Source organism: Physella acuta, unplaced genomic scaffold (genome assembly GCF_028476545.2).
Source record: "Physella acuta isolate Inbredline_101_S28 unplaced genomic scaffold, ASM2847654v3 ptg001757l, whole genome shotgun sequence".
NCBI lineage: Eukaryota > Metazoa > Mollusca > Gastropoda > Physidae > Physella > Physella acuta.
Window position 1 is genome coordinate 92,689 of NW_026733267.1, and position 16,888 is coordinate 109,576.

Below are 16,888 nucleotides of genomic sequence, written 5' to 3' on the forward strand. Positions count from 1 at the left end.
AATGTATCAAATTACAACTATTTTACAAGGCAGCATTGTGATTTACAAAACATCACACAGGCATAGCAAGATGCATGAACATAAATCTATTTTATAATACAACACCATCATTTTATAACACACCTTTGTGGTATACCCACACACATGGTGTTACTGCAATATCATAGATTGCTGTAAATCCACTTCAGAATATCATTTCACTACAGGTCATTTTAAAATGAAACAATCGCTGCACGAACACATTGGATCTTACTCTACTGTTGCATCAATACAAAACAACAACAATACAGAACTATGCGCACAATATAGAGTTCTGGTTAATTTTAAAATTGTCTTTAACACAAAAAAAAGACTAGATCGGCGCAGTTGTATCAGACAGTTTGAACCTGCCTGCTCTGTGTATAAATACATTATTACATAACTATACATCAATACATCATTACATAATCATACATCATTACATCATTACTTAATTAGACTCACTTGGAAACACGTAATTGTCATCCTGGCTATTTTGTCTTTTCTGTCCTAAAACGGAGAAATTAAAAATAATTGCTAAGCCAATCAAAAGTACCAAATTATATATATATATATATATATATATATATATATATATATATATATATATATATATATATATATATATATATATATATATATATATGTATATATATATATATATATAAATCACCAACCTAAGCACAACATCCAACTTTTTTTTTTTTTTTGAAAACTAAAAGCGCATGCTTTATCTTGAATTCTGTTAATTTACGTATTTCGACAAACTATGGATCAGTCAGAGTGTAAGTGATTGTAAGATCACCTAAGTAAGAGTCGGACAGTATCATAGTTACCTGTGGCTTGCGAGCAATACTTGACGTATAAATCACATGTATCAGCCATCTCTTTTGTTTCCTATAAATACCAAAAAAAAAAAAAATTAACTTTCATCAATTTCATCCAAAGATCTTTTTTAAATAAATTTATTATTAATAATTATAAGTTTAACTTTTTAAAATGAATTATAAACAACAATAATTGATTTTGCCCAATTCTAGAAATTTTTTTTTCTGTAAATGGGGTATACAAAAATTGAGAATTTAAATATGAGAAGTAGTTCCTGTTTCTGTGAAGACGATAACAAGAATGATATGGTTTAACGCTTTTGATCTTTGAGAATTTAATGGTCGTATGCTTAATTAATTAACCTGGCATAAAATATAACATCCGTGTTCCACGGTGTTACAGTTTTTCAAATAACAAGTTCTTTGTGGTGATTTCTGTGTCTTAAGATTTGGAAGTTACATTTTATTTAAAGCCTCAAAATTCGCGTTTTTACAAGTGCAAAAGTTGTCTTGAGTATCTGAAAAGTGTGATTGTCTAAAAATGGGGTTGTCTTAAAAATGGGACTATCTGAAAAATTAGATTTTCTAAAAAATGGCATTGTTTAAAACAAATCGAAAAATCTGGAAAATGTAGCTGTCTGAATAATGTGAATGTCTGAATAATGTGGCTAGCTGAAAATTGTTCTTGTCTCAAATCTAGGATTGTTTGAACTTAGAATAGTGACGTCATTAAATTAAAGCTCACACAAAAGCTCATGACTTCTGTTATGATGTTTGACGCGGTGTATAGAAGGGGCTGGGGGTGGGGGTGGGGGGATACATTTAGACTTCAAATTTGTGATTTTAATGAATTCATTTTTGCAACAGAATTTGAGATGTTTCGACTAAAGTGCGGTGTCGTTTAGGGGAGGGCGGAGTACGATTTTTTTTTGTAACGCATTATGAAGAAGGGGGAAGGTGGGGAGTGTTTTAAACATCGTCCAAAAATAAACGTGATGTCATTTATAACTGAACACCTTAGAACATGAGCGACATGCAATAAATGAGAATATTTTTAAAGTCCTGTGTAACAAAGATGTGCAGGCAACATGCATATTTATTCTGTTGTATGTTTTGGATTAGCCGCACCTACCTGATCGAACAGCGAAACTCGATAGTTGCGAAACTAAACCTTAGGTTAAGATTTGAGTTATCTTATGGTCTATGGTTAATGTTTCGTTATGGACAATACAAGCTATGTTAACATACATGTGTGGCTAATCAAAAGGTAAGAGAATATATAAGGAGATACGTTGTATCAATAAAAACATAACGCATTATATTGTGATATGTCAGCCTACTAAATGGGTGAGATAGAAAGTGGGAAATAGAGAGGGAAGTGGGAAATAGAGAGGAAATAGAGAGGAAATAGAGAAGCAAGTGGGCGAGGAAAGAGGAAGAACTTGAAGAGATGATGCAAAAAGAAAGAGAGAAAAAGGAGAGAGAGAGGTACGTGATTGACAAAAAGAACGTTTTAACAGAGGTTATATAATCGCATACAGAGTTAGAAAATCATCTCTAAACAGTCAGATGTAACCACAGTTGTAGACACCACGCCATATGTGACCACATTCGTATACACCACTTCTGGTGCTGTTTAAGCAAATAATCAGATACGCATGCCTTTGTTTGTATATAAACAAAGGATTAGGGTCCTCCACACACAATGATTAATAGTTGGAGGAGGTATAGATGTCGCCCTTCAGCATATAACTTGTTTGTTTAGTAGTGTAATAGTTGGAGGAAGTATAGATGTCGCCCTTCAGCATATAACATGTTTGTTTAGCAGTGTAATAGTTGGAGGAGGTATAGATGTCGCCCTTCAGCATATAACATGTTTGTTTAGCAGTGTAATAGTTGGCGGAGGTATAGATGTCGCCCTTCAGCATATAACATGTTTGTTTAGCAGTGTAATAGTTGGCGGAGGTATAGATGTCGCCCTTCAGCATATAACATGTTTGTTTAGTAGTGTAATAGTTGGACGAGGTAGAGATGTCGCCCTTCAGCATATAACTTGTTTGTTTAGCAGTGTAATAGTTGGAGGAAGTAGAGATGTCGCCCTTCAGCATATAACTTGTTTGTTTAGTAGTGTAATAGTTGGAGGAGGTATAGATGTCGCCCTTCAGCATATAACTTGTTTGTTTAGTAGTGTAATAGTTGGAGGAGGTATAGATGTCGCCCTTCAGCATATAACTTGTTTGTTTAGTAGTGTAATAGTTGGAGGAGGTATAGATGTCGCCCTTCAGCATATAACTTGTTTGCTTAGTAGTGTAATAGTTGGAGGAGGTATAGATGTCGCCCTTCAGCATATAACTTGTATGTGTAGCAGTGATTAGTGTACAGCGGTAGGATGATTCCAGTGTATAGCCGTGTCTCAAAAGTAGAGAAATAAATGTGTAAGACACCAGTGTATAGTGATGTACTGACAGAGACACCAGTGTATAGTGTTATACTGACTCAGAGACACCAGTATATAGCTGTGACTCAAAAGTAGAGAAATAAATGTGTAAGACACCAGTGTATAGTGATGTACTGACAGAGACACCAGTGTATAGCGGTATACTGACTCAGAGACTCCAGTGTATAGTGGTATACTGACCAAGACACCAGTATATAATGGTATACTGGCCCAGACAAAGAACCACCACTAAAGAACAGGGCCCGGGTAACCCCCTCAAAGCAAATTTCATGCAAAAATTCTCACCTTAAAAAATTCACTTTCTCTCTGAATAACAAACGACAAAACTAATTAATTAAGGTTAATTAACAAAGCATTATCTTTTTTAAATTTGCTTTTTGTTAGGTATAAAAATACAGCTAAAACTGAAACTGGAATTAATTTTAAACAAAGCATTGGAAATGCCAAGAAAGATTGGTTAAAATGGTTGACCCGTCACCTACATGTCAGCTCGTAACTTTTTAACCACACAACACAAAGACGTTTGGTAAACCTAAACAGACTACTCACAAAGACGTTTGGTAAACCTAAACAGACTACTCACAAAGACGTTTGGTAAAGCTTAACAGACTACTCACAGCGAAATCAACAAGCAGACTGTAGAGCTCGTGGTGATTGTTGATCCTGGCAAGGTCGGCGGGGTCACGACCTTCACAGTTGACGATCCCGCAGGCGACCACCGAGCCAACAGACGACAGCAGGGCCGAGCAGAACTCACTGAGGCCATTGGCGGCCGCCCAGTGCAGGATGGTGGGGAACTTGTTGTTGTGGTCGATGCTGCCTAGAATGGTGTTTAAGTTGTACAAGTTTTTTAAGGAACATTTAATATTTCGGGGGTAAAAAAAAGTAATATTTTGGACTTGCTGTTGTTGTCGATGCTGCCTACAACACACGTCGTATGGTGTTTATTTTGTGAAGGTTTAAAAAATAATAATATTTCAGACCATCTGTTTTGATTAATGTTGCCTTGAATGGTTTTTAAGTTGTACAGGTTTAAAAAAAAAAAAGTAATATTTCGGAGAAAAAGTAATATCTTGGAAAAAAATATTTCGGAAAAAAAGTAATATTTTGGACTTGCTGTTGTGGTAAGTGCTGCATTTAGCACAAATGTTATTTAAGTTGTACGTTTTTTAGCGCAATTTCCATACTGGCAATTGCGTTTAATAATGCGTCATTTCTGGATGGATGGATGGATGGATGGATGGATGGATGGATGGATGGATGGATGGATGGATGGATGTGTGTCCGCAGCTTTAAGTCGTATCTCCTCCTCAACGAAGCAATATCGAGGACTAGTTCCAAAAGCAAATATGTTAAGCAAGTTCCGACGATGATTGTGGGCCAAAAAAATTCCCGGAATTCCTTCCTGGATTTCCCGGAAAAGCCGGAAAAGCCAAAAAACCCTCGAACAAATGCAGTTTTTGCTCCATATCTCGGCAACCAGACCACTTAGCGACTTGAAACATTTACCAATCGATTCCTGCCAAATTTAGACCAATATTGCCGAAGAAAGTTTTCAAAAATATCCTTTCGTTCGGTCACAAAAAATTAATTAAGAACATTTAAACTGAGCATCGTGTAGGCCTAGGATGATTTAAACTGAGCATCGTGTAGGAGTTTATATTTATAGGATGATATTTACAAAAAATTAAAAATTAAAAATTGTTATGGATAACATAAGGAAATTGCGCTTAAATTGTCACTAGACTTTTTATTAACTTGTTTTTTTTTCAAAATATAATATTACTGACTTGCAATTGTGGTTAACACTGCATATAAAACATACCTTAATTAGTACAAGTTAAAAAAAAGTAATATTTCGGACATTAAGGTCAATAGGATATGCGAATAAAGTTCTCTAGCGGGTTCGGCATTTGATTGGGTCGAGTGGACGGTACTAGTTCAGTACCTTGTCTCCCCCGAACTGAAATCAGGTACTCATCAGAGCTGGCAGAACTGAGCGGACTCAATTCCGGCATCAAACTCGAGTCTCTCGAGTTAGCAAACCAACTCATCAAAGTTGCAATATCGTAGCCTTGTATACAATTATGATTAATCAATACAAAGGGGAATAAGCAGTGTAGGGGTAGGGGTAATAATCGTGCAATAAAAAGTTGTTTTCTTAATTAAGTGATACACCTAGATTAATTGTAAATATATTTAGAACTTTGTAATTGTCGTCATATATATGAGGACCGCGAGCACAATTAATCTACCATTCTGAGACCATGAGACTGAAACATGAGAACCGCTGGTCTGTTTTATATGCGTGCCAGTAACGTCGGCCTTTTGATACCACGCTTGGCGACAACAAAATGTCACAGATAGATATGAATGCGTGCCCAGTGAAAAGGTTTATTATTTATACCTTCATAATATCCAGTGTAGACTCGTTCAATTAGAAATAAAAAATAAGGAAGGAGATAGCCTGTTTTTGAAGCCGATGTTGAAGCCAAGTCTAGCTAGCTTTGTGATAGCACTAGATTCTACAAGGAAGTGAACTCTCTATTCGAACTGTTTTTTTGCTGCGGCAGACAGGAAAGTTGACGGGGGGTGGGGGGGGGGTGGGGGGGGGGGGTGGGGGGGTGGGGGGGGGGGGTGGGGGGGACGACGAGGACAAGGGGCTGTGTTTATTATTAGAAGGGTCAGAGGTCTACGAGAATATTAGGTTCAGTCATTTCGGTGTAGTTAACAAGACCTCTGTATTGTAGTTAACCAGACCTTTGTATTGTAGTTAACCAGACCTTTGTATTGTAGTTAACCAGACCTTTATATTGTAGTTAACCAGACCTTTGTATTGTAGTTAACCAGACCTTTGTATTGTAGTTAACCAGACCTTTGTATTGTAGTTAACCAGACCTTTATATTGTAGTTAACCAGACCTTTATATTGTAGTTAACCAGACCTTTGTATTGTAGTTAACCAGACCTTTGTATTGTAGTTAACCAGACCTTTGTATTGTAGTTAACCAGACCTTTGTATTGTAGTTAACCAGACCTTTATATTGTAGTTAACCAGACCTTTGTATTGTAGTTAACCAGACCTTTGTATTGTAGTTAACCAGACCTTTGTATTGTAGTTAACCAGACCTTTATATTGTAGTTAACCAGACCTTTGTATTGTAGTTAACCAGACCTTTATATTGTAGTTAACCAGACCTTTGTATTGTAGTTAACCAGACCTTTGTATTGTAGTTAACCAGACCTTTGTATTGTAGTTAACCAGACCTTTGTATTGTAGTTAACCAGACCTTTGTATTGTAGTTAACCAGACCTTTGTATTGTAGTTAACCAGACCTTTGTATTGTAGTTAACCAGACCTTTGTATTGTAGTTAACCAGACCTTTATATTGTAGTTAACCAGACCTTTGTATTGTAGTTAACCAGACCTTTATATTGTAGTTAACCAGACCTTTGTATTGTAGTTAACCAGACCTTTGTATTGCTAGACAACGGATCAGATTACGAGCTATTTTTATATGAAAAAACTTTGTGTATGGCGATGCTATGTCCGCGGCTCTGATTAATAACATAAAAGTCGAAACTTTTTTTCTTTATTAACTTAACACACAAAAAAAAAAATAAGAAAAAAAATGTTTCAAAATTTATTTTAAAATGCTGAATTAAACTTTATTCATTTTTTAAATTAATTTGGTAATTATTTTTTATAGTTTCTAACATGTTGAACAAATATTATAATGCTTAATTAATACTTTATTAATTTTTAAAATAGATTTTGGTAATTATTTTTGATAGTGTCTAACGTGTTGAGCAAATGTTATAATGCTTTATTAACACTTTATTCATTTTCAAATTAATTTGTAATTATTTTTGATATGTTGAGCAAATATTATAATGCTCATGTAGACACACAGGTAAAGCGTGGTTGAAAACGATTCTCACCTGTAGAAGAATTGCCCATGACGTCGTCCAGCACCTGTTTAGCACAACCATCATTACACAGGCTCTTGTTGAAGTTGTCTGCTAACTTCCGGTCTAGCTCCTCCTTGGAGGCGACGCCGTAGCTCTGGCACATAAACTCAATACTGGGGAGTGGGGGGGGGGGGGGGTGATATGGTGAGTTAAATACATAAACTCAATACTGGGGAGTGGGGGGGTATGGTGAGTTAAATACATAAACTCAATACTGGGGAGTGGGGGGTATGGTGAGTTAAATACATAAACTCAATACTGGGGAGTGGGGGGGGGGTATGGTGAGTTAAATACATAAACTCAATACTGGGGAGTGGGGGGGGGGGGGGGCACATGAGTTAAATACATAAACTCAATACTGGGGAGTGGGGGGGTATGGTGAGTTAAATACATAAATTCAATACTGGGGAATGGGAGGGATATGATGAGTTAAATACATAAACTCAATACTGGGGAGTAGGGGGGGTATGGTGAGTTAAATACATAAACTCAATACTGGGGAGTGGGGGGTATGGTGAGTTAAATACATAAACTCAATACTGGGGAGTGGGGGGGGGGGGCACATGAGTTAAATACATAAACTCAATACTGGGGAGTGGGGGGGTATGGTGAGTTAAATACATAAACTCAAATACTGGGGAGTAGGGGGGATATGGTGAGTTAAATACATAAACTCAATACTGGGGAGTGGGGGGGGGGGTATGGTGAGTTAAATACATAAACTCAATACTGGGGAGTGGGGGGGGGGGTATGGTGAGTTAAATACATAAACTCAATACTGGGGAGTGGGGGGGGTATGATGAGTTAAATACATAAACTCAATACTGGGGAGTGGGGGGGGTATGGTGAGTTAAATACATAAACTCAAATACTGGGGAGTAGGGGGGATATGGTGAGTTAAATACATAAACTCAATACTGGGGAGTGGGGAAGATATGGTGAGTTAAATACATAAACTCAATACTGGGGAGTAGGGAGGGATATGATGAGTTAAATACATAAACTCAATACTGGGGAGTAAGGGGATATGATGAGTTAAATACATAAACTCAATACTGGGGAGTGGGGGGGGTATGATGAGTTAAATACATAAACTCATTACTGGGTAGTGGGGGGGGGTATGGTGAGTTAAATACATAAACTCAAATACTGGGGAGTAGGGGGGATATGGTGAGTTAAATACATAAACTCAATACTGGGGAGTGGGGAAGATATGGTGAGTTAAATACATAAACTCAATACTGGGGAGTAGGGAGGGATATGATGAGTTAAATACATAAACTCAATACTGGGGAGTGGGGGTGGGGGGTGAGACATGATGAGTTAATAAATTAACATACAATATCTATACCTACTACTAGGAAATTGTAGGCTACACAATGAATTAAAAAACAAAACAAGTAATTAAAAAAAGTCTAGTGACAATTTTAGCGCAATTTCCTTGTGTTATCTAAAAATAGCTCTGTCGTAGCGTAAATCAAGAGCAGGGTTAGTAAAACCATTGGTTAGTTATTAAAACGTTTTTTATTAATTTTTTTTTAGTATTTTACATGTTTTATTTACAATAGAGTAACATGACTAAAAACCATTGCGCGCCCAGCTACCGAACGTGACGTCGCAGCCATTGAACGTGATGGCGCAGCTATTGAACGTGATGACGCGTGTGGTGTGGTTGCATAAAATGCCTACTAATTCGGTCCAAATTTTAATTAATTCCAAAAAAATGTTGTGACCAAACGAAAGGATATTTTTGAAAACTTTCTTCGGCAATATTGTTCTAAATTATGGCAGGAATCGATTGGTACATGTTTCAAGTCGCTAAGTGGTCTTTGTTGCCGAGATATGGGCCAAAAACTGCATTTTTTCGAGGTTTTTTGGCTTTTCCGGGAAATCCATGAAAGAAACCCGGAATTTTTATGGCCTATGTTCATCCTCGTAACTTGCTTAACATAATTGTTTTTGTAACTAGTCATCGATATTGCTTCGTTGAGGAGGAGATACGACTTAAAGCTGCGGACACACATCCATACATTCATCCATCCATCCATCCAGAAATGACGGGTTAATAAACGCAATTCTCCAGAATGGAAATTGCGCTAACAACTCGACATTAATTGTTTTTACTCATAAAAGCCGAATTGTTAAAACGTAGATTAGCTTAGTTTATGTGTTGGCGTGTAAGGCAATCTCATATTATAATAAACGAGCTGTTGTTTAGAATTTGGTCCGACTATATCTAAAAGACTCATAATTTTGACCTTAAGTGAAGTACGTAATTATATAAAAGCAATTTCTTGAATAAGCTGTATGTATTATAAATTCAAAATAAAATTTTCTGACAATTGAAATATGTATTGACTTTGAGTTTTTACAAATATAGACTAGTAGGTCACGAATTTGAATGAGCCTTATCTACACATTAACGTGAATATATCACGTGACGAGTGAGATTATCACCAAAGATGTGCGTGTGAGCAACTCACCTGGTCAGGTGGTACATCATTGACTTGTTGAGGAGAGTGACACGTTTTATTTTCACTCCGTCCACGTTGACCTGGACTCTAACCTTATCCTTAACAACGACATCTGAAATTACGTCGTTAAGTTATCAGAATATAGCAACCTTATCCTTAACAACATCTGAAATTATGTCGTTGAGTTATCAGAATATAGCAACCTAATCCTTAACAACATCTGAAATTACGTCGTTAAGTTATCAGAATATAGCAACCTTATCCTTAACAACATCTGAAATTACGTCGTTAAGTTATCAGAATATAGAAACCTTATCCTTAACAACATTTGAAATTATGTAGTTAAGTTATACATCTCAGAATATAGCAACCTTATCCTTAACAACATTTGAAATTATGTTGTTAAGTTATACATCTAAGAATATAGCAACCTTATCCTTAACAACGTCTGAAATTATGTCGTTAAGTTATACAGCTCAGAATATAGCAACTTTTAGATCAAAGCTGTAATTGCAATAATTAACTCATTAAACCAGAGTACGAAATGAAGTTAAGGGCCGGTGTGGCCTTGCAGTAGAGCAATAGACTGCTGACTCGAAAGTCTCGAGTTCGAATCGGGGTTCAAGTCAGTTGAAATCATTGAGTCCACACATCTTTGATGGGTACCTAACTTAAGTTAGGAAAAGTAAATATCCCTTTATATGCGGAGGTCAAGAAACTTATAAACTCTACTTTATCTGCCCAGTTGGATCATTAGGTTTAATGGGGAATCTTTTTTTTTTTTACTTAAGTGAATTTAAACTACATGAACTATAATGCTGTTTACTATGCTGTTTATTTAAAAAAATAATAGACGTTTCAAATATTCCAGGAAGTCTTACCTGGCACTATAAAGGTGACGCTATAAGGGTTGACAACCTTGACAGGAATATCAGTTTTAACGCCAGGTATGTTCACGGTCACAGTGCCCTTCATCTCCTCGTGAAACAAGATGGCTACCTTCTCTCCTGGCTGGGTGTGGGGGGAAAATGGCAAGTCGGTGTAAAACAAATTGTCTCTGATAGTTGTCGCAATAAGACAAACACATACTCAATGTCTGATAGTTGTTGCAATAAAACCAACACATAAGCATTGTCTGATAGTTGTTGCGAAAAGACAAATAGACGTAAATCAAAATCTATGACAGTTATAGATTTTTTTAAAAATACATTTTTCCGATTACTTTAAAAAATCTAACAAGCTATTAAATCCATCATCCTTTTTTTTAAAAATATTTCTGGCACCCCGAAAAGGTTTTTGGTGTCATTCTGTTTGCGGGAGGTGGTAAAAGAGAAAGTAGGAAATCGCTGAACATGGATGAAGTATGGTGATGATCTTTACCCAGTGTTGAAGGTAAATTAAGGCCACCTGGGATTTATCATTAAACACCCTGAAGAACTGACTGAGAATCGCTCAACAGTGGATTAAAATAATTACATAGGCCAGAGATGAAAACTTTAAAATTAATCCAGTTAGTTCATTATAAATTGACTACTGGGGTTTACAAGCAGGGGATTTGTTTTATTGAGATTAACACCGCCAATCAGTGAACTCTAAGTGGTGCCCCACGCCCCTGTGGTAAAGACTAACACATATACTCAAGTATTTAAAATATACAGTAAAACGACGAAGGGGGTAATAAAAACAAGAAAATGTATGAAAATCTAAGCAAAGCCCATAACTTCATCACTCTGTACCAATAAAAATGGGTGTGATATAAAAAAACCACTCACCCCTTGTATGGATGATGGAATCATCTCGAAATCCACAGCTCGATGTTCGCTGACTTTCCTCGATCTTTCATTTCTTTTGCTGGAATTTTTGTCTAGTATTTCTAATATTTGTGTGATACATTCTTTTATATTTCTACCTTGAACGTCAATCTAAAACACCAAATTAACAATCTTCTAAAACCGTAAACATCTTTTTTTTTATTAAAAAAAAGCTACTTCGTTTCCTTTGATTCTAAATGTATACGTATATGTATATGTATACGTATATGTATAGGTACTCTGCTAACGCCTTTAAGCTGTTCAAAACGAACAGCCAATGTTTATATCAGACCCTTAGAAAAACAATAAACCTAACTCCAACATTAAATCTAGTCACTTTACTGATTCTACGACTCTGCACATATTATGTTATAGACCTTACATCCAGATTTTACTCATCCTCAATGACAGCAAACGAATTAGCATTTAACCTTTGTACAGAAGATCTAACCCTAACCCTAAAAGTTACCCACATACTTAACCCTACCTCAATGTCCGTCCACAATTTATGTTCTTATCCTTGCACGGTAGACCTAACTCTAACCCCACATGCCCCCCCCCCCTCCCCCACCGACTTAACCCTACCTCATTAACAGTCCACAATTTAGGTTCTTATCCTTGCATGGTAGGCTTAACTCTTACCCTAGACGTTCCCCCCTGACTTAACCCAACCTTAATTACAGCCAACGAGATAGCCTTTAACTTTGTACAGAAGTCCAAACCCTAGACCCCCCCCCCCTCACCGACTCATCCTACCTCGATGACAGTCCACGAGTTAGCCTTTAACCTTTGTACAGAAGTCCAAACCCTAGACGCCCCCCCCCCCCCGACTCAACCTACCTCAATGACAGCCCACGAGTTCCGGCTCTCATCCTTGTACGGCAGCTTGCCCATCTCCTCCGGGAAGTTGTCGATGTCCACGAGAGCCGCCACGACGGTGGTCACCTCGCTGTCCCGCTTCCTCAGCATGGGCTCGAACCAGTCGACCTTGCTCTCCATGTAGGTGAGGAAGTTGCTGGTGACCAGCAGCATCACCACGTAGGACTCTCTCACGGCCACCTCGATCTCTGTACACGACAGGGGTCAAAGAGGTTAAGTTAAGAAAAAACCACGTTAACTATAAGGATGATTTAAAATATGAAGAAATAATATATATTCTAATCTAAAAAATTATAGTTTCTGTTTATGCTTCAGCATATCCCTACAATTATTTAAGCAATTTACAATGGTAAACAATTACGTTTAATTTTCTTGAGCCAGATAATTATCTTAAGGTAATAGTTGTTTCTTAGCCGAATAGTCTATATATTTATCTGTTTTCTTTATGTAATGAGTCAGCTTAAGATTTGGATAAAGACTACGACATTATCAAATCCTCAACACGCATGTATAGCTAAAACCATCACAAAATATTTCTTTACTTTAATATTTCACGACGTATTTCATATCGTTAAGCACCATTCTAGTGGTTTTTATTGTGTGTGTTAAACACCCTTAAATATTATCAAAAATACCTGGGCAAGAAAACAAACTTGATCGTCGACTCCTCGAAGACTATCTTACTAACATTTATAACGGAACTTTGATTATCAATAAATCTATCAAGCAAGTTGAGCTTTAGAAATAATATAAACTTATCACAAGGCCCCCTCGGCGTTTGCTCACTCAACCCTAAAACTAAGTCGGCACTACCCAGAGTAGTAGCGACCCTTCCCGGCGCCCGGGGACAAACTTTCAATTAGGCGCCCCCCTCAGGAGCAAATTTTGAATTTGAACCCCCCTTCCCCCTCATACTTTCGATTTGCACCCCCCATCCCCCTCAAACTGCAAAAATGCAGCTAAGATGACATTTTAATTTGTTTTTTACAACCCATTTTGGCGCCCCCTAAGGTCGGCGCCCGGGGACATATGTACCCCCCTGCCCCCCCCCCTATCGCTACGCCTCAGGCACTACCTGACGACGCACCTGGCGGGTTGTTGTAGCACAACTGTCCCACGTTGAGTGTGTGGAGCTTGAGCTTGTCCAGCCGGAAGTTCCCCTCCAGGTACTTGCACCACTCCACGTCCTGGTCAGCATGGAGGATTGTGATGTCCCTGAAACTGTAGTCACTCATTCTCTCCCTTTGTCAGACCACAGTTTACTTCAAACAAAAACAGCTAAACTATTCCGGAATACATACAATTATCCATCACATTTTCGGGGAAGTGGTTGGAAGTGAATAAAATAATCCAAAACGTATGTGCGTGTTTGTTTAAAATACGAATAGATCCGCTTGAGTAAAAGCACGTGTTAACCAACAAATAAATGTTGAAGTTTTTTTCTAAACTCTTGAACGAGAGTGGCTGTCGTTGCGCACTTGTGCTGACAAATTTGGTGCGCAAATAACAGGCTTGTGTTTAACACAGCGATGTTCTATTCTTTATCACAAAGATGACCAATCCTGACCAATCCTGACTTGAGCTCATCGGTCAGTCACGGTAAGTGGATGATCTATGTATTTACTCCTTCATCTGAAAATAACACGTAGACAATAAAAAGACTGTATTCATTACTCTTATATAACTAAAACATGCTACAAAGTAATGTTGAAAAAAAAAAAACCACATGAAAGAATAATTTCATTGCAAGTACGCCGTGGTACTGAAAATAGGATAAGACATCATATACTTTTTTTTCAATAATAAAAAAGACAATGGGTTATTTACACACAAAAAAACTATATTATTAAAATTCATGTATTTTTTTTAACAGGCAATGTGAAAAATAAAAAGTTAAACTAACGAGCGCAAATGATGAATGTGTAACGTCTTAGCTAACCAGCTTAAAAAAAAAGGTAAAAAATAAAAAATACGAGTCAACAAAGGGAGACAACGCCACATATTTTTTTCTCTCCCTTTACATCTCACTAAAACAAGAGCAGGTCACGGATGTCAAAAAACGAGCTGACAAAAGGGTTGAACAATGCATGTGTGTTGTTTTAACACCGTCGTCCTAGCCAGGTCACACCTACCTGCTGTACACGTGGGCAACACGTCTACCTGTCTTAGACCTCACCGTTATGAAACTATATGACTGTCTCGGCATGTTTTAATGTTCGATGTTATCTTTGATCTGATAGCTGTGTACATGTCTAGCAAGTTACTTGTAATACATTATCGTGTTTTTTTTGTGTACGATCATACAGGTTCTTATAAGATCAAAGTCGTCATGTAGTGATTAACCAATTCAACACTTTACTGTTCGTTAAGCGTAGACACATGACTCTACAGACTAGCTGTGTACTGTACCTGTACATGTACAACATGTACATGTACAACATCATGTACATGTACAACGTCATGTACATGAATACCATTACGTAAATGAACAGCATCATTTACAATGTACATTAACAGCTTTATGTACAGTCATGAACAACCGTATGTAGATGCATTAGCTCATGATGTTAAAGCTAGTAGCAAGCATTACAGACTTCAAAAGTTCTAGAATCAAAGACATATTCATACACATGGTATAGTGCAACTAAAATTTAAGTCACGTCAATTCACATGGCATAGAAATACTAGAAACCACACTTAAATAGAGGTACCAGAATACATGAATGTCATATAATTATAGGTATCAAAATTTAAGGATGGCTAAAAGGTACTAAAATTCCCAAACTACTTTGAGATATTAGAATCCATAGCCGGCTCAAAGGTATTAAAATCCACAGACGGCATTGAGGTAAGAGAATTCACATTCTACATAGAGGTACCAGAATTCACATACTACATAGAGGTACCAGAATTCACATTCTACATAGAGGTACCAGAATTCACATACTACATAGAGGTAACAGAATTCACATACTACATAGAGGTACCAGAATTCACATACTACTTAGAGGTACCAAAATTCACATACTACATAGAGGTACCAGAATTCACATACTTCATAGAAGTACCAGAACACATACTTCATAGAGGTACCATAATTCACACACAAGATAGAGGTATAGATATCAGTGAAGTGAACGCACACGGTATATCCTTACCACAAGAAACGATTCGAATGTCTAAAACGTACCAAGATCACACAGAGATTCCCAAGTCCCAAGGACACCAGCTCTCGTCTCTAGAATATCCAAGACACGCCGAGGTTTAAAAATACACACAAAATTAAAGAGACAAACATCCTCGACCTAAATAAATACACAAGGCAATCGGATACTTACGGCAAACGAAATGTTTTGTTCGTAAAACTGCGAAAAGACGCGGACATTCACGATCTGGCTAATATAAATCCGGTAAAGCGGTATTAACACCACGAGAAAGTTTAAAAACAAAATGACGAAACAATACGAATGTTCACGGTTTAAAGATCTCAAGCGGACACACGCCGATTCATAAACAGAAAAAAAAAAAAACTAAAAAGACGAAACATTCATGACTTCCCCATTCGCAGCGAGAAACAACAAATTACTCATACAACGAAACGGATGTAGGTGGCGTTGTTTTTCGGAGAACAGCTATCACTCAATGAGTGAGTAACCCAGAGATAAAAAGCAGAAGGCACTTGAGTTACAAAAGTTTTAAGTATCTAACACCTACGTTATGCTATCTTATGAGGTCGTGTTTGAGAAAGAACTACAAAAGTGGTTTGTTTCTCAAAAACTTTCATTAAGAAAACACAAATCTATAAATATGTATATGAATCAGAATTGCTTTATAAATAACTGCATTAATCAGAATTGAAGAGAAAAAAAAATCAACAAAAAATCAAGAACTTACGATGTCAAATGGCAAAACGATCAAGTTTCTTAAACGTCCACACGTTGCACAGGGAAGTAAAATACCTGAACTAGCTGTACTATTGATCAGCCGGCCAACCTACCGTACTGCCTTAAATAAGTGACACGCAAAAAACGGGGCTAAAGAACCCTACATTCACCAACATAGGGCACTGATCTGCTTCAGCCAAAAGGTTTATAATTAACTTTGTGGCAGATCAAATATACGTTATACGTCGTCAAAACATGGGTAATTCCATCTTCAGTATGAATGAATTCAATTTCTTCGTACTCATGATATATATATATATATATATATATATATATATATATATATATATATATATATATATATATATATATATATATATATATATATATATATATATATATATATATATATATATGGGTGTTTCGAGGAAATCGACTTTTAAATTATTATTTTTGGTTAAATATTCTTAGGGTTTTCGATATTTTACTTTTACATAATTTATTTTAATGTATACCTTTTTGAAGAAAAATTAGTATACTACTGTAATTGCCACTTAATTAAGAAG

The 16,888-nt window shown here is 36.7% G+C and overlaps 1 protein-coding gene across 1 annotated transcript; it reads right to left on the bottom strand.

Moving 5' to 3' along the window:
* Positions 1–469: 469 nt before the first annotated feature.
* On the bottom strand, positions 470–16,433 carry LOC131930330 (B-cell scaffold protein with ankyrin repeats). Its single transcript, XM_059286756.1, has 11 exons — positions 16,333–16,433; positions 13,526–14,070; positions 12,400–12,626; positions 11,521–11,670; positions 10,630–10,759; positions 9,758–9,860; positions 7,245–7,387; positions 3,921–4,123; positions 3,589–3,609; positions 855–915; positions 470–528 (listed from the first exon to the last, which is right to left on the bottom strand). The coding sequence occupies exons 2-11, from the start codon at positions 13,671–13,673 to the stop codon at positions 470–472; spliced, it is 1,245 nt and encodes a 414-aa protein (XP_059142739.1). The 5' UTR covers positions 13,674–14,070; positions 16,333–16,433.
* Between the last annotated feature and the right edge of the window lie 455 nt (positions 16,434–16,888).